Here is a 25,784-nt window from a genome sequence, read left to right as displayed (position 1 = left end):
CACGTTCCTACAGGGGGTTTGCCATATCGTTCCCCCGTGCAAGCGGCCGTTAGATCCATGGGATCTGAACAGGGTACTAGTTGCCCTCCAGAAGCCGCCCTTCGAGCCTCTGAGGGAGGTTTCACTTTCTAGACTATCGCAGAAAGTGGCTTTTCTGGTAGCGATCACATCTCTTCGGAGAGTGTCTGAGCTGGCAGCGCTGTCATCCAAGACTCCCTTCCTGGTCTTCCACCAGGACAAGGTAGTGCTGCGCCCCATTCAGGAGTTTCTCCCGAAGGTGGTATCCTCTTTTCATCTTAATCAGGATATCTCCTTGCCTTCGTTTTGTCCTCATGCAGTTCATCGGTATGAGAAGGATTTACATTTGTTAGATCTGGTGAGAGCACTCAGAATCTACTTTTCCCGCACGGCGCCCTTGCGCCGTTCGGATGCACTCTTTGTCCTTGTCGCTGGTCAGCACAAAGGGTCGCAGGCTTCTAAGGCCACCCTGGCTCGATGGATCAAAGAACCAATTCTTGAAGCCTACCGTTCTGCTGGGCTTCCGGTTCCTTCAGGGCTGAAGGCCCATTCTACCAGAGCCGTGGGTGCATCCTGGACATTACGACACCAGGCTACGGCTCAACAGGTGTGCCAGGCAGCTACTTGGTCGAGTCTGCACACTTTCACAAACATTATCAGGTGCATACCTATGCTTCGGCGGACGCCAGCCTAGGTAGAAGAGTCCTGCAGGCGGCAGTTGCCTCCTCGTAGGGGAGGGCTGTCTTGCAGCTCTAACATGAGGTATTTCTTTACCCACCCAGGGACAGCTTTTGGACGTCCCAATCGTCTGGGTCTCCCAATGGAGCGACGAAGAAGAAGGGAATTTTGTTACTTACCGTAAATTCCTTTTCTTCTAGCTCCTATTGGGAGACCCAGCACCCGCCCTGTTGTCCTTCGGGATTTTTGGGTTGTTTCGGGTACACATGTTGCTCATGTTGAACGGTTTTTCAGTTCTCCGATGTTACTCGGAGTGAATTTGTTTAAACCAGTTATTGGCTTTCCTCCTTCTTGCTTTTGCACTAAAACTGGTGAGCCAGTGATCCCACTGGGGGTGTATAGCCAGAAGGGGAGGGGCCTTACACTTTTTAGTGTAATGCTTTGTGTGGCCTCCGGAGGCAGTAGCTATACACCCAATCGTCTGGGTCTCCCAATAGGAGCTAGAAGAAAAGGAATTTACGGTAAGTAACAAAATTCCCTTCTTTGGTGTCATTTTTGAAGGTTTTCTGGTGAGTCCGTAAAAATGGCGTAAAACGCAGATATAATTGTTCACAGATGTGACTTTTGAGTGATAAATGCTTCAAGGGGTCTTCCCCATGCTGTTGCCTTGTCATTTGAGCACTCTTCTGAGACTTTTGTGACATTTTTAGGGTTTCTACATGCTGCCGGGGGGTCATTTCATAAAAATACTCGGGTCTCCCATAGGATAACATTGGGCTCGGTGTTCGGGCCGAGTACACGAGTATCTTGGGATGCTTGGCCCGAGCCTCGAGCACCCGAGCTTTTTAGTACTCGCTCATCACTATTTATAAGTGACATCTTTTGTGTTTGAATTCGTTCTCATCCTTTTTATCTCCATGTAGTAGAGACGACATGAGATTCCACAGCCAATTATCACACACGTCCATCTTTTCAGGTCTTCTGCAACATTTCCTGACATGGTTCCTTTAAAAGTATTTCCAATGCTTTACCCCCAAATAAATAATTGCCCCTCCCTGCAAAAATATAATTTCCCTCACTATTATGATACATTGTCTCCACACTGCCCCCCTTAAATTATGACCACCACCAGTCCTTCCTTAAGAACTACAACTGCCATGCTGTCCTTCTTTAAGAATGATGGCCTCAGCATTGTACTCCCTCATGTTGTCCCCATCTGCATTGTCCTCGTACATTGTTACATCGCCATTCTATCCCTTCACACTCTCACCTCTTCCTATTGTCCTATCTTCATACTGTCCACCTCTCCAATAATGTCCCTCAGATTATGATTCTACCCATGCTGCTCCCTCTTTATACTGGGCTCCCTTTTACAATTTTCCATTCATTATGCTATAATGTGCCTTCACAGTAACGCCAACCCCCTCTCGTCTGCAACAATAGTCAGGACATTTAATCTTCGGCTCCTTCATGGAGCACTTACTGTTCAAAATCCCCTTTTCCTGGTGTGTTCAGATGTATTTATGCTTATAAGACAGGAGTATGTTTGAATACAGAAAGAACAGGACTGGCATCTCTTGGTTCTCTGTGGATCACAAGAAAACCTTTGGTGGGGCTCATATTGTGCAGGCATGTGTTAGGGAAAAGGTGGCTGTCTACAACTTGTTATACACAAACCTATTAAGCCTGCATGCCAGACCTCTGATTTCATTATTGCAACCTTAAAGTGTCTTAAAGTCCCATACACAATATAATAACATTAGCTGAACCCACCGATATCGACAAGTTCCACCTAAAGTTTGTGTATTGAGGCCTCAGTTTTCCCCAATAGATAATGTCAGGGAAAATAAGGATACAGACTGTCTATCTGGTTTTGGACTGCTAAGGCCAGTTTCACACATCCGGCATTTCACCAGCTTGCAGGATCCGGCACACTAAAGTACAGTGTTAATACTGTACAATGGCATCGCGGCAAGGTCTGGTCACATGCCTTTGTCACATGACCGCATGTGACCGGAGGTTGCCGCGATGCCATTGTACTGTAGTACACTGTACTGGAGTGTGCCGGATCCGGCGAAATGCCGGATATGTGAAACGGGCATAAGGGAGGAGCCGTGGCCAGATATACGAGGCAGCAGCTCTATCGTAGAGAACACAGGAGCACTTGGCAAAGTGCGTTCTGGCGTGTATAGGTGAGAGAGATGGCTGTCAGCTAAACAATTGTTCAGCCGGTGGCATTATGAGGTGTATGGCGGGCTAGCATGTGTATTGCTGTAAAGTGATTAGGCAAATATCTAATATATACTTTGAATTTTGATGATCGCCACAGGGCGCTGCTGATTGAAACTACACGATATTCAGCCTGGTGCAGTTTTATCCTTTTTTTCTGTTGAACATAAGAGGTGTCTAAAATGTTCGGTAACCAGTCCCATTTCTCCCCTTTTTGGATATGACTCGATTTTGACGCTGGGCTAAATATGACTTTATCTGTGGAAACAGACAATCATTCAGTAATTTGTTACATAATGAACATTGAAGCTAAAATATGCTTACTCTGACCTTCCAGGTGAGGCATCTTGGGCTACAAGACTCTCTTTATTGTGGGATGCATCTGGGTTTAGGCAAAAAGAAAAAAATATTTCATGTATATCGTCAATTCCTCGAAGGTCTATCTGTCTGCAGCTCATTTTACTATAATCAGGTCATTGCTCTGTAGCAATGTAACATTTTTTACATGTAAAATATACCCTCTGTCCTACACTCGGAATAGTAAAATAACAGAACACGTATAAGTGCATCTCAATAAATTACAAGATCATCAAAAAAAAATTTATTTCAGTAATGCAATACAAAAAAATAAAACCCCTATATTATATAGTCATTACAAACAGGGTGATCTATTTCACATCTCTTTTTTTTCTTTTTTTTTTGTTTGTTTAATGTTGTTGATTTATTGCTTACAGCCAATGAAAACCCAAAAGTCATTATCTTAGAAAATTAGAATCATCACCACAAAACCTCTTCAAAGGCTTCCTAAGCGCTTAAAATGGTCCCTTAGTCTTGTTCAATAGGCTGCACAATCATGGGGAACACTGTTGACTTGACAGATGTCCAGAAGGCAGTCATTGACACACTCCACAAGGAGGATAAGCCACAAAAGGTCATTTCTAAAGAAGCTGGCTGTTCACAGAGTGCTGTATCAAAGCATATTAATGGAAAGTTGAGTGGAAGGAAAAAGTGTGGTAGAAAAAGGTGCACAAGCAACTGGGATAACTGCAGCCTTGATAGGATTGTTAAGAAAAGGCCATCCAAAAATTTGGGGGAGATTCACAAGGAGTGGACTGCTGCTGGGGTCAGTGCTTAAAGAGCCACCACACATAGATGTATCCAGGACATGGGCTACAAGTGTCACATTCCTTGTGTCAAGCCACTCTTGACCAATAGACAACGCCAGAAGTGTCTTACCTGGGCCAAGGAGAAAAATAACTGGACTGTTGTTCATTGGTCCAAGATGTTGTTTTCAGATGGAAGTAAATGTTGCATTTCACCTGGAAATCCAGTTCCCAGAGTCTGGAGGAAGAGTGGAGAGGCCACAATCCAAGCTGCTTGAGGTCTAGTGTGAAGTTTCCACAATCAGTGATGGTTTGGGGAGCCATGTCATCTGCTGGTGTAGCTCCACTGTGTTTTATCAAGACCAAAGTCAGCACAGCCGTCTACCAGGAAATATTAGAGCACTTCATGCTTCCCTCTGCTGACAAGCTTTTTTGAGATGGAAATTTCATTTTCCAGCAGGACTTGGCATCTGTCCACACTGCCAAAAATACCAATACCTGGTTTAATAACCACAGTATTATTGTGCTTGATCAGCCAGCAAACTCGCCTGACCTAAACCCGATAGAGAATCTATGAGGTATTGTCAAGAGGAAGATGAGACACCAGACCCAACAATGCAGATGAGCTGAAGGCTGCTATCAAAGCAACCTGGGCTTCCATAACACCACAGCAGTGCCACAGGCTGATCACCTCCATGCCACGCCGCACTGATGCAGTAATTCATGCTAAAGGAGCCCCGAACAACTACTAAGTGCATTTACTGTAAAGACTTTTCAGTAGACCAAAATGTCTGAGTTTAATATCATTTTTTTCAGTTGGTCTTATATAATATTCTAATTTTCTGAGATAATGACTTTTGGGTTTTCATTGGCTGTAAGCCATAATCATCAACATTACCAGAAATAAACACTTGAAATAGATCACTCTGTGTGTAATGATTTTATATAATATGTTTCCCCTTTTGTATTGAATTATTGAAATAAATTTAACTTTTCTTTGTCGCTCCATTGGGAGACCCAGACAATTGGGTGTATAGCTTCTGCCTCCGGAGGCCACACAAAGTATTACACTTTAAAAAGTGTAACCCCTCCCCTCTGCCTATACACCCTCCCGTGGATCACGGGCTCCTCAGTTTTATGCTTTGTGTGGAAGGAGGCACACATCCACTCAAGCATTCTCATTTTAGTTATATCAGTTGGAAGAAAAGAGGGCCCCCACGGGGCCCCCGGCATGTTCCCTTCTCACCCCACTACGTCGGCGGTGTTGTTAAGGTTGAGGTACCCATTGCGGGTACAAAGGCCGGAGCCTCATGCCGTCTCCTTCACCATCCCTTAGCGGCTCTGGGAGAAGTGGGATCCTGAGCGGTCATCCATTTGCTGGGACCGTGCTCCCTCTGCAGCCCCTGTGGGAATCTACCGGACCGGAGTCTATTCAACCTCAGGGACCGGGCCCTGCAACTCTAAGGTACTCTGTGTTCCCGTCGGGGACTGTACAGGAGCGCACCTTCTTCCCGGACGCTGCGGCAGCTGCTGAATTGAGAAGGCCGGCGGACTTCCGCGCCGACCGTGCCTGTTTGTCGGGCGCGGTCTCAAATTTAGTCCCCGGCTTCATCGCGGCCTAGTAGCAAAAATCCCGCCCCCGGGCCTGCCTGTCAGGGGTAAGGGCGGGACTGCCGACCTGACGTCGGATGTGAGGGCTGGAGCATCCTGCATGTTTCCTCCCCCCTCACTGATCACTGTGGGGACCCCAGATTCCCGCACTTTCCTGGCGCCGCCCACGGCTCCACTCCTCCCCTGAGAGCTCCGGCAGCCATTTTTTGGGCATTCTGCCGGTGGAAGATTCTCAGGAACAGCTCTGCAGCTCCGGGGGACCTAAGGCTGGGAATCTGGAGGACACACACGCTCCGCTTGTTAGCGGTCGGTAAGCCACACCGGTCACCCGGTGCTGGTCCCCCCTAGGGTGCCGGAATAGATACGTATTTATATATATATTTCTGTTCGGTCGGGCTGTATACCCTTTTTTTGCCCATATACCCTCAGTGATCATTCTCCTAGGAGACAACAGCATGTTGTCCACAAGGAGCAAAGCTGTTAAGGCACAGGGTTTTTTTGTGGCCTGTACCTCTTGTGGGGCTATGTTACCTGCGGGTTCCACCTACCCTCACTGTGAGCAATGCTCGACCCCTGTTTCGCTTGCTCAGCCGGAGCCTCGGTCACTAGTGGGCCCCTCGGCTCATGTAGACCCCCCTGCTCCCCCTGTCCAGGCGGCAGGGACAGAGTTCGCCTCTTTTGCTGAGAAACTCTGAGTCACTTTCACAATCCATGGCTCAGTCTATGGACAAATGGTCTTCCAAGCTGCTAGAAGCTTTGCAGTCCAGACCGGTCCTTACACAGGCCCCGGCCCCTGTTGGATCGTCGCCTCCAGGCCCCTCTCGGTCCGAACCGCAGCGCGCTCCCAGGTTGGGCCCTAGGTCCCACGCGGAGGACTCCTGCCCGGACCACAGTCCTAGACAGGCTAAGCGGGCTCGCTGGGAATCTTCCCCGACTTCTTCACGCTACTCGGGTTCCCAGCTTGAGGACTCTCTGGAGGACGAGGCGGACGTCGCAGTTCATGGATCTGACCCTGACGTCGCCCTTATCCTTGATACACCTGAGGGGGACGCATTAGTGAATGATCTTATCTCGTCCATCAACCAGGTGTTGGATCTCTCCCCCCCGCCTCCTACTGTAGAGGAGTCGGCGTCTCAGCAGGAGAAACACCAGTTTCGGTTCCCCAAACGTACACGTAGTGCGTTTTTCGATCACTCTAACTTCAGAGACGCTGTCCAGAAGCCCAGAGCGGTTCCGGACAAGCGCTTTACTAAGCGCCTCACGGACACGCGTTACCCCTTCCCCTCTGAAGTCGTTAAGGGTTGGGCTCAGTGTCCCAAGGTGGATCCTCCAGTCTCTAGATTGGCGGCTAGATCTGTGGTATCGGTTGCAGATGGCTCATCGCTAAAGGATGCCACTGACAGGCAGAGCTCCTGGTGAAGTCCATCTATGAGGCCACGGGCGCGTCTTTTGCCCCGGCCTTTGCAGCCGTGTGGGCACTCCAAGCTATCTCAGCTTGTCTGGCTGAGATTAATGCTGTCACACGTAATTCTGCTCCGCAAGTTGCGTCTTTGACTTCTCAAGCGTCAGCTTTTTTCTTCCTACGCCATGAACGCAGTCCTAGACTCTGCTAGCCGTACAGCTGTGGCATCCGCTAACTCTGTGGCAGTCCGCAGGGCCATGTGGCTGCGCGAATGGAAGGCAGACTCTGCCTCCAAGAGGTTCTTAACCGGTTTGCCGTTTTCTGGCGAACGCTTGTTTGGCGAACGATTGGATGAGATTATTAGGGAATCCAAGGGAAAGGACTCCTCCTTACCCCAGTCCAAACCTAAGAGACCTCAGCAACGGAAAATACAATCGAGGTTTCGGTCCTTTCGTCCCTCCGCCAAGCCCCAATCCTCTTCGTCCAGCAGGCCGGAGAAAGGCCAGAGGAACTCCTATGCGTGGCGGTCCAAGTCACGCCCCCAAAAGGCCGCAGGAGGCACTGACTCCAAGGCGGCCTCCTCATGACTCGGCTTCCCCTAACCGCATCCTCGGTCGGTGGCAGGCTCCCCCGCTTTGGCGACGCCTGGTGGCCACATGTTCAAGACCGATGGGTGAGAGACATTCTGTCTCACGGTTACAGGATAGAGTTCAGCTCCCGTCCTGCGGCTCGTTTCTTCAGAACCTCTCCGCCCCCCGCTCAGGCCGACGCACTTTTTCAGGCAGTGGACGCTCTGAAGACAGAAGGAGTTGTGACCCCCGTTCCCCTTCAGGAACGTGGTCGCGGCTTTTACTCCAACTTGTTCGTGGTGCCAAAAAAGGACGGATCATTCCGTCCCGTTCTGGACCTCAAGCTGCTCAACAGACATGTGAGAACCAGACTGTTTCGGATGGAATCTCTCCACTCGGTCATCGCCTCGATGTCACAAGGAGACTTCCTAGCATCGATCGACATCAAGGATGCTTATCTCCACGTGCCGATTGCACCCGAACATCAACGCTTCTTGCGTTTCGCCATCGGGGACGAACACCTTCAGTTTGTGGCATTGCCTTTCGGCCTGGCGACAGCCCCACGGGTTTTCACCAAAGTCATGGCATCTGTCGTGGCGGTCCTACACTCTCAGGGCCACTCGGTGATTCCCTACTTAGACGATCTCCTAGTCAGGGCCCCTTCTCGGGTGGCGTGTCAACACAGCCTTTCCGTCGCTCTGGCGACTCTCCAGCAGTTCTGGTGGATCATCAACTTCCCGAAATCCAAGTTGACACCGACCCAATCACTGACTTACCTCGGGATGGAGTTTCATACACAGTCAGCGGTAGTCAAGCTACCGCGGGACAAACAGCTTTCTCTGCAGGCAGGGATGCAATCCCTTCTTCGGAGTCAGTCACACCCCTTAAGGCACCTCATGCACTTCCTGGGGAAGATGGTGGCAGCGATGGAGGCAGTGCCGTTCGCGCAATTCCATCTACGGCCACTCCAATGGGACATTCTCCGCAAATGGGACAGGAGGTCGGCTTCCCTCGACAGGAACGTCTCTCTTTCCCTTGCAACCAAGACGTCACTTCAGTGGTGGCTCCTTCCCAATTCTCTATCGCAGGGAAAATCCTTCCTACCCCCAACCTGGGCTGTGGTCACCACGGACGCGAGCCTGTCAGGGTGGGGAGCGGTTTTTCTCCACAGGGCTCAGGGAACCTGGACTCCGATAGAGTCTTCTCTTCAGATCAATGTTCTGGAGATAAGGGCAGTGTATCTAGCCCTATTGGCTTTCCATCGGTGGCTGGAGGGCAGGCAGATCCGTATCCAGTCGGACAACGCCACTGCCGTCGCATACATCAACCACCAAGGCGGCACTCGCAGTCGTCAAGCCTTCCAGGAAGTCCGGCGGATTCTGCAGTGGGTGGAAGCCACAGCCTCCACCATCTCCGCAGTTCACATCCCGGGCGTAGAAAACTGGGAAGCAGATTTTCTCAGTCGTCAGGGCATGGATGCGGGGGAATGGTCTCTGCACCCAGAAGTGTTTCGAGAGATCTGTCGCCGCTGGGGAACGCCGGACGTCGATCTCATGGCGTCACGGCACAACAACAAAGTCCCGGCATTCATGGCACGGTCTCAGGATCACAGAGCTCTGGCGGCGGATGCGTTAGTTCGGGACTGGTCGCAGTTTCGACTGCCTTATGTGTTTCCTCCTCTGGCGATGCTGCCCAGAGTGTTACGCAAGATCAGGTCCGACTGCCGTCGCGCCATTCTCGTCGCTCCAGACTGGCCGAGGCGGTCGTGGTACCCGGATCTGTGGCATCTCACGGTGGGTCAACCGTGGGCGCTTCCAGACCGCCCAGACTTGCGGTCACAAGGGCCATTTTTCCATCTGAATTCTGTGGCCCTCAACCTGACTGTGTGGCCATTGAGTCCTGGCTCCTAGCGTCTTCAGGGTTATCTCAGGATGTCATTGCCACCATGAGACAGGCCATGAAGCCAACGTCCGCCAAGATCTATTACAGGTCTTGGCAAATCTTCTTATCCTGGTGCTCTGATAACGGTTTTCCTCCATGGCCGTTTGCCTTACCCACTTTTCTTTCATTCCTTCAATCCGGAATGGACAAGGGTTTGTCACTCGGCTCTCTCAAGGGCCAAGTATCGGCGCTCTCCGTATTTTTTCAAAAGCGCCTAGCCAGGCTTTCGCAGGTCCGCATGTTCCTGCAGGGAGTTTGCCACATAGTCCCACCTTACAGGCGTCCGCTGGAACCCTGGGATCTTGACAGGGTGCTAACTGCTCTTCAGAAACCACCTTTCGAGCCGCTGCGGGATGTCTCTTTATCACGTCTTTCACAGAAGGTGGCCTTTCTAGTGGCAGTTACATCACTCCGGAGAGTGTCTGAGCTTGCAGCGCTGTCATGCAAAGCACCCTTCCTGGTGTTTCACCAGGATAAGGTGGTTCTGCGTCCCGTCCCGGAATTTCTCCCTAAGGTAGTATCTCCTTTTCATCTCAATCAGGATATCTCCTTGCCTTCATTTTGCCCTAATCCAATTCACCAATGTGAAAAGGATTTGCACTCTTTGGATCTGGTGAGAGCACTCCGGCTCTACGTGTCTCGCACGGCGCCCCTGCGTCGTTCAGATGCGCTCTTTGTCCTTGTCGCTGGCCAGCGTAAGGGTTCGCAGGCTTCCAAGTCAACCTTGGCTCGGTGGATCAAGGAACCGATTCTCGAAGCCTACCGTTCTTCTGGGCTTCCGCTTCCTTCCTTCAGGGCTGAAAGCCCATTCTACCAGAGCTGTAGGTGCGTCCTGGGCAGTGCGGCACCGGGCTACGGCTCAGCAGGTGTGTCAGGCAGCTACGTGGTCTAGTCTGCACACTTTCACGAAGCACTATCAAGTGCATACCTATGCTTCGGCAGACGCCAGTCTAGGTAGGCGAGTCCTTCAGGCGGCGGTTGCCCTGTAAGAGGAGGGCCGTTTCGGCTCTTTTTATTGAGGTATTCTTTTACCCACCCAGGGACTGCTCTTGGACGTCCCAATTGTCTGGGTCTCCCAATGGAGCGACAAAGAAGAAGGGAATTTTGTTTACTTACCGTAAATTCCTTTTCTTCTAGCTCCTATTGGGAGACCCAGCACCCGCCCCTGTTCCCTTCGGGCTGGTTGTTCTTTTGTGTACACATGTTGTTCATGTTGAATTGTTCTTTTGGTTCATGGTTCAGTTCTCCGAACATCCTTCGGATTGAATTTACCCTAGACCAATTTATAAGTTTTCTCCTTCCTGCTTTTGCACCAAAACTGAGGAGCCCGTGATCCACGGGAGGGTGTATAGGCAGAGGGGAGGGGTTACACTTTTTAAAGTGTAATACTTTGTGTGGCCTCTGGAGGCAGAAGCTATACACCCAATTGTCTGGGTCTCCCAATAGGAGCTAGAAGAAAAGGAATTTACAGTAAGTAAACAAAATTCCCTTCTTTGGTATTCTAATTTATTGAGATGCACTAGTAAACCATTGGACGCAACAGCAGACGTGGTGTACATATAGCTGGACATACAGTAGGTCAGTGGTGTTTCGTGGAGGTTTATGTACCTTGTCAGGCTTCAGCAATGTGTCATGTCTCTCCTCTTCTCATCCTGGTCTGTTCTGATAATACAGTACAGTACAGTTCTCTCCTTGGCCAAAAGCTAGTTTGAATATGGACATCACTTTGAGTTTTTCATGATGCTCTGCACTGATCAGATTGATGTCCGCTGGGTTCGGGGAGGCATAATTGTGCTTTGCCAGGTCTCTATGACTTCTCTGTATAGGATATAGAGCTTTTTTTTTTTTTAGCAATATATTTTTATCTAATATTGCTAAAAATTGCAAATTATAGCCAAGAAAAATCTAGTACTTAATAGTTAAATTGCTGCGGTAACATCGCCGATCACAAGCGATCAGTTTTAGGGAGCATGCGGTGTGACAGGCACAGGCAGGCAATACCTGGCAGCCAGGCTGATGGTGATAATGCAGTGTAGTGTAACCACGCAAGGCTCTAATGGAGCAGCCAGTTCCCAAATACAGATTTGGATAACCTACATACTCGTACAGTGTAGGATGAGAACAAGAGTCTTTAATGCATTGTGCTTGTATTCCACTGAGTAATAGTCATTCCCTTTCATGTATTACGTACATATATAAATGTATATTTATGTATATTACAAATATATTATATATTTGTATATATATTATGTTTCATGTATATACGGATGTGTTCATTGCGGTCATGCAATTTAATATCCGAAATGACGAGCGTTCTGAAATAATTCTCTGTAATACTGTACATTACTGTTCATACCACTGTCTCTTGTGTTATCAGGATAATTTCCTACGCGGGGACAATTCACGCAAGGTTCAGCACCAGCAGCAGAGGAAACCCAGGAAAAAGACCAAGCCTCCTGCTCTTACCAAAAAACACAAGAAAAAGAGACGGCGGGGACCCAGAAGACCTCAGAAACCCATTCCACCTGCAGTGCCCCAAGGCAACCTCTGTATGCCCAGCAGCCTATTACTGCCAGTGGTGGTCAATAGCATAAGGTCAGTATGGGCATTTTATTAGATTAGTGCTAGGGGTTACATGTTTACTCATTTGCACCCCACCCCAAGAAGAAATGCCATGATAAATGAATTCCTAAATATCTGTACATCTATTGGGTGTTGGAGTTTGCAGAGGTAATACTTTAGCTGTGGAGTTGGGAACTCTACTTCCAAACATTGTTTTAAAGGGGTACTTTAGGAATTAAACATAATTTAAATACAGTGGTACCTTGCTTAACGAGAACAATCCGTTCTGGGACTGTGCTTGTTAATCAAGGTACTCGTTCAGCAGAGCAAGATTTCCCATAGGAAATCATTGCAATGCTGACGATCCGTTCCACAACTTCTAAAATGTCCCATCCTGGTCCCCTATTCTATCATTCCACACATGCACAAACACACACAAACACGCACAAACTCCCACAAACACACATGCACGCACGCAGGCACACGCACCTATTATATGCTCACCTTACCTTCCGTTCCATCGCCGGTCTGCTGGGACTTGCTGTTCTCTGGTACGGGGCCGGGCTGTGTAACGCGTTACCATAACGACGAGGCAGGAAGTTCCCGGCCAGAGCGCTGACGTCAAAGGCAGAGCCGCTTGCCTCTGATTGGCCAGCGCTCTGCCTTTCATTAGCGATGACAGGAAGTTCCTCCCTCGTCGCTATGGATGCAGATACACAGCGTGGACTGGAGCGAAGCGGCGCACTACAGCACCCAGGAGGCCGGCGATGAAACGAAAGGTAAACATATTATGTTATATTATATGCTCACCTTACCTTCCGTTCCATCGCAGGCCTCCTGGGTCTTGTAGTTCGCCGCGATGATGTCGCGATGTACCCGGGAACTACAAGAACCATGAGACCGGCGGTGGAACGGAAGGTAAGGTGAGCATAATACTGTATGTGTGTGCGTGCGTGTGTGTTTGTGTGTTTGTTCGTACATGTGTGTGTTTGTGTGGACTGCAAGTGCGGGTCAGAGTGTGGTGGATGGACGGAAACGGAAGTGTGTGCGGTGAGAATTTTGCTCGTACAGCAAAGCTTTCTCGTAAAGCGGGTTACAAATTTACAGAAAGCTTTGCTTGTTAAGCGAAATTCTCGTTAAGAGGGTTACTCGTTATGCGAGGTACCACTGTAAATGAAAACTAATTATAAATTCTTAAATGTCTTGAATTAGCAAATCATTAAAAATGTTCGCTGTTTTGTTACTGACAAAAACCTGCCCTAGAATTATGTTGCAGCACTTCCACAAAACCTATTGCCTAAAGCTATGTAACTGTATGTAGTGTATTTGTGGTAATCTACTTGCTAGAAGTTGTTTTTGCAACAGAAGCCTATGAAGTGTCAGAACAAGGCTTCATAGAAGCACAGCAAAAGTGATAGTGGCTCACAATTAACCCCAGATTGATCCTGCAAGTCGAAATAGAACTCTTGTGACTTAGAGGATTAAAGTGGCATTGTAAACCGGAGATGATGGTGATCGCCAAGTGTATTACTGTACATACACTACATTGCATATGCAGAGGTTTAAGCAGTAAAAGTTTATTGGGATCGCTTCTTCAATAAAAGAGTTGTCTGTGAGTTGTGCAATAGGACGTTGTGCAGTAGGAAGCTCTGCTCCCTCACTTCATATATAGGAAAATGTGCTCCCAGAGAATAATCATATACTGGAGATAGCAGGGGCGCAGAGGTAAGAAGAGTTGCTCACACTGCTGTCCACCTGTCTTTCTGATCTAATACCGGAGATACCGAGAATGTTGAAGTAAGAAGAGGCTGCTTACATTGCTGTTCACCTGTCTTTCTGATCAAATACTGCAGATACAAGGTATGTTCAGTTAAGAAGAGGCTGCTCTCCACCTGTCTTTCTGATCGAATACTGGACATACTAGGTGTGTTGAGGTATAAAGAAGCTGCTCACCCTGCTGTCTATTATATTTTCTTACCTCAGCACTACAGATCTCTAGAATTAAAAAGACCTAGTGGACACCAGTGTGATCAGCATCTTCCTTCTTCAGCACCCCTGGTATGTCCAGTATTAGATCACATCTTCCTACACATGAAGGGAGCAAAGCTTCTTAATGCACATGCTCTCAGGCAACTTTCATATTCTCTAGCAGATTTCTGTTATTGTAAAAAAACACCAGCCAGTTTTTATGTACTCCTAGTAGTTATCTCAATAGACAAAACAAGTAGATATTTAGGGTTTCAATTAATTTTTTTTTTCTTTCATATTACAAGAAAAGAGACTGTAAAGAGACACTACTAAGTAGAGATGCCAACTATGTGTCACCTATGCAGAATCCAACAGTCCTCATACTTATAGATTTGTGTAAGCTGTTTGTATAGCTTCCCTGTACTGTCAGGTTCTGGAGAATAGTTGTCCTGTCCGCCTTGGGTATCTGTACAGAAACTAAACCGGTTATCTATGTATGTGTATTATCCTGGACAGATTTGGACTCCCTCTGTTCAGCATCAGAACATGTAGTCACTTTGATGTGGCAATAGTCGTGTCTTGGTAGTTGTCATTTTACCCTTGTGTTTTGCTGGTGTGTAGGAGTCCATCCACACCAGACCTGAGTGCAGAAGAGCTACCTGATGACATCACTAGTGAGATTACAGACATTCCCCATGATTTAGAGCTGAATCAGGAAGACTTTTCTGACGTTCTCCCACGTTTACCTGATGATCTGCAGGACTTTGATTTTTTTGAAGGTATTGTTCTGTTTATTCACTGTTCTCTCTTAATCGTTATGTAAATTAACTAACGTTTATTAGAATACAACTGAGGCTGAAAAAACAGTATCAAAAAATCCATTTATGTTCAGTCCGTGGAAAATATTGACAGCACTTATACCTTTTAATTCAGACAGTCACACAAATTAGTTAATAAATTTTTACTTCTGGATATCTTGCATCAACACCATTTGTTGTTAGGTTTAACAATTTAGCAGCAATTATTCATTTTTGTCAAGGAAATTAATAAAACCTATTTTTTAGGGGTTGTAGTCTGTTTTGAGGTGACTTTGGGGGACCTATAAATTGGAAAACCTTCAAAAGTGATTCCATAAAAAAAAAAAAAAAAAAAAACACCCGTCAACTTTCAAAACTGCTATCGGGTAGTTGACCTCTTCGATCCAGTCCCTGCTTTCTTATTCATGATAGACATGCAGACATTATTCATACCGGTAGTGATGACTTATATTCATTGGAAGTTTTTGGTTAACATCCTTGCCAAAATTTACATACAAAATGTTACGAAACTGAAGATTTTTATAACACAATTTTCAAAGGATTACCAAAGACATGAATTGGAGTATATGTTGGTATATGCACTACATAAAAGCATGTTCAGACTGAGGCGATTTCACAGAGAAAACCTAAAATAGAAACTAAATATATAGCATATACCATGCTGTAAAAGGTAATAGTACATACAAATAACAGAGTACTATGTACACACTATTTTTGATCAAAAGAAGCATAAATGCATGCCACCGCGACATGTACCCCAATCGAAAGAGTCCCTAATCCTCTTATATTAAAAGCTCAACTTGCGCCAAATGACATAAATGTAGATGGAGCAGAGAAGGTCCGGCGCTTGACTGCATGGACACCCCGCTTTAGGAAACTGCATAAATAAATTTTCTTCGGCGCTCCATTGGGAGACCCAGACGATTGGGTGTATAGCTACTGCCTCCGGAGGCCACACAAAGCATTACACTAAAAAGTGTAAGGCCCCTCCCCTTCTGGCTATACACCCCCCGTGGGATCACGGGCTGCTCAGTTTTCAAGCTTTGTGCGAAGGAGGTCAGACATCCACGCATAGCTCCACTGTTTAGTCAGCAGTAGCTGCTGACTATATCGGATGGAAGAAAAGAGGGCCCATGCTAAAGGGCCCCCAGCATGCTCCCTTCTCACCCCACTTTTGTTGGCGGTGTTTGTAAAGGTTGAGGTACCCATTGCGGGTACGGAGGCTGGAGCCCACATGCTGTTTTCCTTCCCCATCCCCCTGTGGGCTCTGGTGAAGTGGGATCTTACCGGCCTCCAGACTCTGAGGCCGGGCTCCATCCACAGACCCGGAGATCCTGCTGGATACGGAGCTGGGTACCGTCAGGGACAAGGCCCTGCAACATTCAGGTACTCTGTGTCCCCGTACAGACAGGCACAGACACACTCCAGCGTTGCTGGGTGTTCTAGTGCGCCGGGGACAGTAGCGCTGCGCGCTTGGGTGATTCTCACTGCAGCTTAGCTGAGTGAGTTTATGTGTGGGGAACTACCGCGCCGGCCGCCATGGAGACTGCGGCGCGGCTGTGACTTGTGGTGCGCCGGGGACCTCGCGCCGACCGTGCTTTTACGACGGCAGCGCTGATAAATCTAGTCCCCGGCTTCTGCGGCCTAGTTACGTTTCGTTCCCGCCCCCAGCCCTGTCAGTCAGGGAAGGGGAGAGACGCTGTACAATAGTCAGCGCCGAGGGCTGGAGTCTTATTTACATACTCCAGCCCTCTCACTGGGCACAGTGGGACGCCAGTTTCCCGCTCTTTGTCTGCAGCACGCCCACGGCCCGCCCCTCTTCACAGGACGCCGGCAGCCATTCCTGCACGCAGTCTGAGCTGGAGAACGGACATAGCCCTGGGAGACCCAGACAGGGGATTCTGGCGACCACACACCCGCTGTTAAGCGGGCGGTAAGCAGCACCTAGGTGCTGACCCCACTAGTGCCACAGTGTTGTTTTGTGTACTTTTGTTTGTACCTATATATATTGCACTGTACGGTCGCTTCTTGGCTTATACCCCTATATTGCTCTGAGGAGACAACAGCATGTCATCCGCAAAAAGCAAGGGTGCCAAGGCACGGGCTTCATATGCTGCCTGTACCGCATGTGGGGCTGATCTACCGGCAGGTTCCACTGACCCCCATTGTGTGCAATGTTCGGTCCCTGTGCCACTTCGTCAGCCGGAGTCTATGCTAGTAGTGGCCCAGGCAGAGACGCCTGTGAACCCTGCCCCGGTGACGGGGACAGAGTTTGCAGTTTTTGCTGATAAGATGTCTGTGACTATGACAAAAATTCTAGAAACCTTGCAGTCCAGGCCGGTCACTCAGACCATGGGCACTGCTGATTCAATGTTCCCCGGTCCCCCTCAGTTGGAACTAATCCGTGCTCCAAGGGGGTCCCAGGCATCACAGGCTGAAGGCTCTGACTCGGACGACAGTCCCAGGCAGCCTAAGCGAGCTCGCTGGGAAAGACCCTCGGCGTCATCACGCTGGTCAGGGTCTCAGCGAGAGGATTCTCTGTATGATGAGACAGAGCTAGGTGATCAGGAGTCTAATCCTGAGACTGCTCTCAACCTGGATACCCCTGATGGTGACGCCATGGTGAATGATCTTATAGCGGCCATCAATAGACTGCTGGATATTTCTCCTCCAGCGGAGGAGGCAGCAGCACAGCAGGAGAAATTCCATTTTAGGTATCCCAAACGTAAATTGAGCTCTTTTCTGGACCACGCGGACTTCAGAGAAGCAGTCCAGAAACACCATGCTTATCCAGATAAGCGTTTCTCCAAACGTCTTAAGGATACACGTTATCCCTTTCCCCCTGACGTGGTCAAACGCTGGACCCAGTGTCCAAAGGTGGACCCCCCAATCTCCAGGCTTGCGGCTAGATCCATAGTTGCAGTGGAAGATGGGGCTTCACTTAAAGATGCCAATGACAGACAGATGGACCTTTGGTTGAAATCTGTCTATGAAGCTATCGGCGCGTCGTTTGCTCCAGCATTCGCAGCCGTGTGGGCACTCCAAGCTATTTCAGCTAGTCTGGCGCAGGTGGACTCTATAATACGTCCATCAGTGCCGCAAGTGGCGTCCTTGACCTCGCAAATGTCTGCGTTTGCGACTTACGCTATCAATGCGGTCTTGGACTCTACCAGCCGTACGTCAATGGCGTCCGCCAACTCGGTGGTTTTACGCAGAGCCTTATGGTTAAAGGAATGGAAAGCAGATTCTGCTTCCAAAAAATGCTTAACCAGTTTGCCATTATCTCAAGACAGGCTGTTTGGTGAGCAATTGGCGGAAATCATTAAACAGTCCAAGGGTAAGGACTCTTCCTTACCCCAGCCCAGATCAAGCAAGCCTCAACAGTGGAAGGGACAGTCGAGGTTTCGGTCCTTTCGAGGTTCGGGCAGGACCCAATTCTCCTCGTCCAAAAGGACTCAGAAGGAGCAGAGGAGCTCAGATTCCTGGCGGACTCACTCACGCCCAAAGAAAGCAGCCGGAGGAACCGCTTCCAAGCCGGCTGCCTCATGACTTTCGGCCTCCTCTCTCCGCATCCTCGGTCGGTGGCAGGCTCTCCCGCTTTTGCGGCATTTGGCTGCCACAGGTCATAGACCGGTGGGTAACAGACATTTTGTCTCACGGGTACCGGATAGAGTTCAGTTCTCGTCCTCCGCCTCGGTTCTTCAGAACTTCCCCACATCCCGACCGAGCCGATGCTCTTCTGCAAGCGGTGTGCTCTCTAAGGGCAGAGGGAGTGGTGATCCCTGTTCCTCTTCAGGAACGAGGTCAAGGTTTTTACTCCAATCTGTTTGTGGTGCCAAAAAAGGACGGCTCTTTCCGTCCTGTTCTGGACCTAAAACTGCTCAACAAGCACGTGAAAACCAGGCGGTTCTGGATGGAATCCCTCCGCTCCGTCATTGCCTCGATGTCTCAAGGAGATTTCCTAGCATCAATAGACATCAAAGATGCTTATCTCCACGTGCCGATTGCTCCAGAGCACCAGCGTTTTCTACGCTTCGTTATAGGAGACGAACACCTTCAGTTCGTAGCCCTGCCATTTGGTCTGGCGACAGCCCCACGGGTTTTCACCAAGGTCATGGCAGCAGTGGTAGCAGTCTTGCACTCTCAGGGACACTCGGTGATCCCTTACTTGGACGATCTACTTGTCAAGGCACCCTCTCAAGAGGCATGCCAACACAGCCTGAACGTTGCGCTGGAGACTCTCCAGACTTTCGGGTGGATCATCAACTTTTCAAAGTCAAATCTGTCACCGACCCAATCACTAACATATCTTGGCATGGAGTTTCATACTCTCTCAGCGACAGTGAAGCTTCCGATGGACAAGCAGCGTTCACTACAGACAGGGGTGCACTCTCTCCTTCAAGGCCAGTCGCACCCCTTAAGACGCCTCATGCACTTCCTAGGGAAGATGGTGGCAGCAATGGAGGCAGTCCCGTTTGCGCAGTTTCATCTGCGCCCACTTCAATGGGACATTCTCCGCCAATGGGACGGGAAGTCGACGTCCTTAGACAGGAAAGTCTCCCTTTCCCAGACGGCCAAGGACTCTCTTCAATGGTGGCTTCTCCCCACCTCATTATCACAAGGAAGGTCCTTCCTACCCCCATCCTGGGCGGTGGTCACGACAGACGCGAGTCTGTCAGGGTGGGGAGCAGTTTTTCTCCACCACAGGGCTCAGGGTACGTGGACTCAGCAGGAGTCCACCCTTCAGATCAATGTTCTGGAAATCAGGGCAGTGTATCTTGCCCTACTAGCCTTCCAGCAGTGGCTGGAAGGAAAGCAGATCCGAATTCAGTCGGACAACTCCACAGCGGTGGCATACATCAACCACCAAGGCGGGACACGCAGTCGGCAAGCCTTCCAGGAAGTCCGGCGGATTCTGATGTGGGTGAAAGCCACGGCCTCCACCATATCCGCAGTTCACATCCCCGGCGTAGAAAACTGGGAAGCGGACTTCCTCAGTCGCCAGGGTATGGACGCAGGGGAATGGTCCCTTCACCCGGACGTGTTTCAGGAAATCTGTCGCCGCTGGGGAAGGCCGGACGTCGACCTAATGGCGTCCCGGCACAACAACAAGGTCCCAATTTTCATGGCACGGTCTCGCGATCACAGAGCTCTGGCGGCAGACGCCTTAGTGCAAGATTGGTCGCAGTTCCAACTACCCTATGTGTTTCCCCCTCTGGCACTCTTGCCCAGAGTGCTACGCAAGATCAGGTCCGATTGCCGCCGCGTCCTGCTCGTCGCCCCAGACTGGCCGAGAAGGTCGTGGTATCCGGATCTGTGGCATCTCACGGTCGGCTAACCGTGGGCGCTACCAGACCGGCCAGACTTACTGTCACAAGGGCCGTTTTTCCATCTGAATTCTACGGCCCTGAACCTGACTGTGTGGCCATTGAGTCCTGGATACTAGCATCTTCAGGATTATCTCAAGGGGTCGTGGCCACCATGAGACAGGCTAGGAAGCCCACGTCTGCTAAGATCTACCACAGAACGTGGAAGATTTTCTTATCCTGGTGCTCGGCACAGGGAGTGTCCCCCTGGCCATTTGCATTGCCTACTTTTCTTTCCTTCCTGCAATCTGGTTTGGAAAAAGGCTTATCGCTCGGCTCCCTTAAAGGGCAAGTCTCAGCGCTATCGGTATTTTTTCAAAAGCGTCTAGCACGACTTCCTCAGGTACGCACGTTCCTGCAGGGGGTTTGTCACATCGTCCCTCCGTACAAACGGCCGTTAGATCCATGGGATCTGAACAGGGTACTAGTTGCTCTCCAGAAGCCGCCCTTCGAGCCTCTGAAGGATGTTTCACTTTCTCGACTCTCACAGAAAGTGGCCTTTCTGGTAGCGGTCACGTCTCTTCGGAGGGTATCCGAATTGGCAGCGCTGTCATCCAAAGCTCCCTTCCTGGTTTTTCACCAGGACAAGGTAGGTAGTGCTGCGCCCGATTCAGGAGTTTCTCCCTAAGGTGGTATCCTCTTTTCATCTCAATCAGGATATTTCCTTACCTTCCTTGTGTCCTCATCCAGTTCATCGGTATGAAAAGGATTTACATTTGTTGGATCTCGTGAGAGCACTCAGAATCTACATTTCCCGCACGGCGCCCCTGCGCCGCTCGGATGCACTCTTTGTCCTTGTCGCTGGTAAGCGCAAAGGATCGCAGGCTTCCAAATCCACCCTGGCTCGATGGATCAAGGAACCAATTCTTGAAGCCTACCGTTCTGCTGGGCTTCCGGTTCCATCAGGGCTGAAGGCCCATTCTACCAGAGCCGTGGGTGCGTCCTGGGCATTACGACACCAGGCTACGGCTCAACAGGTGTGCCAGGCAGCTACCTGGTCGAGTCTGCACACTTTCACCAAACATTATCAGGTGCATACCTACGCTTCGGCGGACGCCAGCCTAGGTAGAAGAGTCCTGCAGGCGGCGGTTGCCTCCTCGTAGGAGAGGGCTGTTTTGCAGCTCTAACTTGAGGTATTACCTTACCCACCCAGGGACTGCTTTTGGACGTCCCAATCGTCTGGGTCTCCCAATGGAGCGCCGAAGAAGAAGGGAATTTTGTTACTTACCGTAAATTCCTTTTCTTCTAGCTCCAATTGGGAGACCCAGCACCCGCCCTGTTTCCTTCGGGATTTTTGGTTTTTTCGGGTACACATGTTGTTCATGTTGAACGGTTTCAGTTCTCCGATGTTACTTCGGATTGAATTTGTTTAAACCAGTTATTGGCTTTCCTCCTTCTTGCTTTAGCACTAAAACTGAGCAGCCCGTGATCCCACGGGGGGTGTATAGCCAGAAGGGGAGGGGCCTTACACTTTTAAGTGTAATGCTTTGTGTGGCCTCCGGAGGCAGTAGCTATACACCCAATCGTCTGGGTCTCCCAATTGGAGCTAGAAGAAAAGGAATTTACGGTAAGTAACAAAATTCCCTTCATTCACCTCAAGGAGAGGGGCAACGCACCTGTTTGTACATAGCATAAAAGAAACCAAGGCAAAACCAAAGACATGAACCAGAGTATAAGATGGTATAAATGCACTGCATGTTTACACTGGACATTTCACAAACAAAACCTAAGAGAAAAACAAAATAAGCATATACCCTGCTGTGAAAAAATTCAAGGGCTTGTACTAGAGGATATCTTATTATTTACACACTAAGATTTTTCTGTTGTAACAGTTGTTCTTTTTTCTAAAGGCAAGAATGGAGAACTTCTCCCTACTACAGAAGAGGCCGAGGAGTTGGAGCGGGCCCTTCAAGCTGTTACATCTCTGGAATGTCTGAGTTCTATTGCGGTGCTGGCTCAAGCAGATAGTGTTAGTAGTCATGACCTCTCAGACCGCGGCCTAACGTCCTTCTCTTCAGGTGCTGGAAGTTCAGAAATTCAGCAGTTGACCAGAGAAGATCACACAGATCTTGGAGAACTGCTCAATGGGCGAATGGTCCATGAAAACTTTACCAGTCTGGAATTGGATGAAAACCTCCTTGGCCGTGCTGCTTTATCTAGCTCGTCTGCACCTCTGAGTGGGCATGTTCAGAGGCAGTTTTCATCCTCTGCCAACGTTGGCCTTACTTCTACCACTCTAATAAGCCACAGCTCTCTCGAAGCGAGGTCTTTCACGGGTTCATATCATGGACTACAAGAAAGCAGCCATGTACCCCAGAGGCCTCTCCCAGGAGAGATATTGGGTAAAGGAGAAGATGGAATCGCCTCACAACAGCAATATAGCAGTGACCATTCACATTCGTCCCCGCATGGAAGCCATTACGATAGTGAGCATGTGCCATCACCATATAGCGACCAAACGACATCCCCACATGCCACCTCCTTCTCTAGTGATGGTTTAACATTAACCTTTTCTTCAGAGGTACCCATTATTACTCAGCACTTGCTCACCACCCAGTTGGATATACCGCTAAGTGGGGTTGTAAATCCCCGAACTCACTGGGGGAACCTTCCTGTTCACCTTACTGATCCATCAACATTTGGCACCTTCATCAGTTCCGACGGACATCTACTTTCTACGTCTTTATCTACCCCACAAGCTGCTTCTCATTCAGAGGTTACGCAGCCTACTTTCTCCACTGTGACCCCAAATAGCTCCAACATGCTTCCGGGGTTACCGCAGACAAGTTTCAGCGGCCTAAGCCCCCCTTCTACAGAACTCATGGACTCCACATCTCCCAAACAGCAGCTCCCTCAATTCATAGCAGCGTTTGGTCATCAGTTATCTACTCACAGTGGCATCCCCAAAGACCTGCAACCCAGCCATAGCTCAATCGCGCCTCCTGCAGGATTTACTGTGACAGGTGCCACTGCTACTAGTACCAACAACTGCACCTCTTCTTTTCCAAATCCTAATTGATATATTTCCTTGTTGCATAAATGAAGAGGTTGGATGGGAAGTGAGTGCCGCTTTCTGCCCTTTGCTCTTACCACATTTTTCCTGGGAAACCCTTTTGAAGGAGGGTTTTGCTTACCACAGTGTCCTCTTTGTGCTGTAATAGCACTGGTGCTCCTATTCTTGTTAGTATACTTTACTGTCTTCATCCTAAGGCGTGATATTGGGCCCCTACATTAACGTCTGATACCAGGATAAATTCCTCATTCTGTTACTACCTGATAGTCATAGTCCCTTTTGAGTTTCAGGGAGGGGGTTATAGGTCGGTAGATTAAGCCACTAAACAGAATCTTTCATTTCATCCAGTATGAACCCAATTTCTCTTTCTTGACAGATTAAGCAGTTACGATCTTGACTCCTTTGTGTGCGTGTGGGTGTTTTTGTATGTTTTATCAAAATCTACAGAGGTTTTGCAGATCTGGGCTGCATCCGCATGAAACTTTGCTTGCGGTAGCTCCTTTATATGTTTTCTGTTGGCCTTACCCTCAATGTGTGGACCATAATGTGAAATTCACATATATTATATGAACAGGGCAGAAAAGATCTAAGAACGGCAGATTTTGTCCTGTTTGGTTCCGTTAACCAGAAGCCAATACATTGAAAGATTTTAGTTCTTATTCCGCCACATGATGATATTTGGCATGGATGCTGCTTTACGATTTTCGCAATTAGCCCATATGAATTTGAAGTAAATGAGATGAGGATGCTGGTGATTCCACTGATGGAAGAATACAATGATTTTCAACTTTGCTTTTAAATTCTTCTTGTGTAGGTGGACTTCCTGCATGGGGGATGGGAAGGGAGGGGGGATGCAACTGCAGATTAATGGTGTCCATGGTTGAACATATTGATTGTCAAATGGTAGATTGGTAGATGTGATGACGCCTGTTCTCTCGTAGGTTGGTGGTTGCTTTGTGTCAGAATATTTGGATATTCCTAAATCTGTTGCATATATATATATGAAATAGTGTTCCTATTCAATCCTAAAATTTAGTTTCTGAACCAATCAAGATTCCTTTTGTATTTTAAATTTGATCAGATGTTTCTGGTTTGAAATAATTTGAAATTCAAATTACATGCAATTTATATTTTTGATTATTTCATGTTATTACTGAATGACCACAGTGCTGTCAGTCTATCTAAAAGGTTAATAATCCTGAGACCAGAATATCTAAGAAAGTAAGGCTGTGTGCGTTTTTGCTGCAGATCTGTCACAAGTCTGCATGCCTATGTTTACGCCAGCAAGGTCAATGACAATTCTAAAGTGCTGTGTGCATGATGCTTAATTTTTCCTTGCAGGTTTGGAACAGAAAATAATCTGCAGCATGTCAATTGTTGGTGCGTTTTTTCTGCACTTCTTTTTTCTTTTTTCTTTTTAGCCCTTCCACCCATTGACTTCATTAAGAAAAACGCATGACACAAAAACGCACTAAGATTCTTAGAACCTCTCTGTGTGCAGAATTATGCAACTAAATGACAGTTCATTTTCCTATTCTCTTCATCATAAATCTCCTGTTTTTACGAAGTGCTCACAAGTTCTCAATAGGGCTTAGGTCAGGAAGGGGCCACGTCATTACTCTTTCATTTTTAATGGGAACCTGTCACCAGATTTTTCCTTATTAAACTAAAAGGATCACCTTCTGCAGCCCTGGGGCTGCATTCTATGAAGGTGCACCTTGGCCCTGACTCCTTTTCCAGACCCCAAAAATAACTTTATAAAACTTATCCGTTAGGTATGCTAATTACCCGTGTTGGCCAGAAGGGCGGGCTCATTTTCTGCTCCTTTTCCCCCCTCCTGCCGCTGATCGCCGTCCTCCTTTCTTTGTTGACGGGATGACGCCATCAGTCATCCTCGTCGCATTTTCAAATATCACGCCTGTTCAGTTAGGTTGGCTCGCGCAGGCGCAGTTCGCTCTGCAATATCGCGAGCAGAGCAGAAAACATAGCCGCCCTCGCTCACGCCGGTGAGCTAAATGCGCAAGTGCGAGATTATGGGTGGGTACGAGCATGGCGCTGGTGAGGTTGGCGCTGTGCATGTCCTCACCAGCGCCAACCTCCTTCATTAAACAAATACACATCACCTGATCTGCTTTATCCAATGAGCACTGAGGTTTATACAGCGTGGAGATGGAAAATCTGCATAGAAATGATGATATTGTAAATATACTCATCTAAAAATTGTGCACACAGTGCATTTTACACCGCAATCCATTTTTTCCTGTTTGAAATTTGGAAAACATTTGTTTATGCGAGGTGGGGTTGATAATTTTCCAGAGTTTCTCAATAATTGTTCCGTTAAATTGCAAACCATAAAATTAGGTATTTTCAAGATATTCAATATCCTATCTATAGAGCCCTGGTAATCCTGATTTGAGTTAGATGTTTTATAGTCACTAAAGTGCACATGAAGTTTATGCAAAGAATCAATATTCACAGTGACCCTCGTTAGCAACGTCGTTGCGTG

General features: G+C 48.4%; 1 protein-coding gene across 1 annotated transcript in view; it reads left to right on the top strand.

The window, feature by feature from the left end:
• The window catches only part of INO80D (INO80 complex subunit D), a 117,782-nt gene extending 93,703 nt beyond the window's left edge, over positions 1–24,079 (top strand). Inside the window, exons 9-11 of the mRNA XM_075318996.1 lie at positions 11,929–12,146; positions 14,703–14,860; positions 22,116–24,079. Coding sequence (XP_075175111.1) covers positions 11,929–12,146; positions 14,703–14,860; positions 22,116–23,284 — 1,545 coding nt within the window. The 3' untranslated portion in view covers positions 23,285–24,079. The remainder of the gene's footprint in view (positions 1–11,928; positions 12,147–14,702; positions 14,861–22,115) is intronic.
• Positions 24,080–25,784: the final 1,705 nt, after the last annotated feature.

The sequence above is a fragment of the Anomaloglossus baeobatrachus genome, chromosome 7, assembly GCF_048569485.1.
Source record: "Anomaloglossus baeobatrachus isolate aAnoBae1 chromosome 7, aAnoBae1.hap1, whole genome shotgun sequence".
Lineage (NCBI taxonomy): Eukaryota > Metazoa > Chordata > Amphibia > Anura > Aromobatidae > Anomaloglossus > Anomaloglossus baeobatrachus.
The sequence above is the reverse complement of the archived record's forward strand: the minus strand, read 5'-3'. Positions and strand labels throughout refer to the sequence as shown.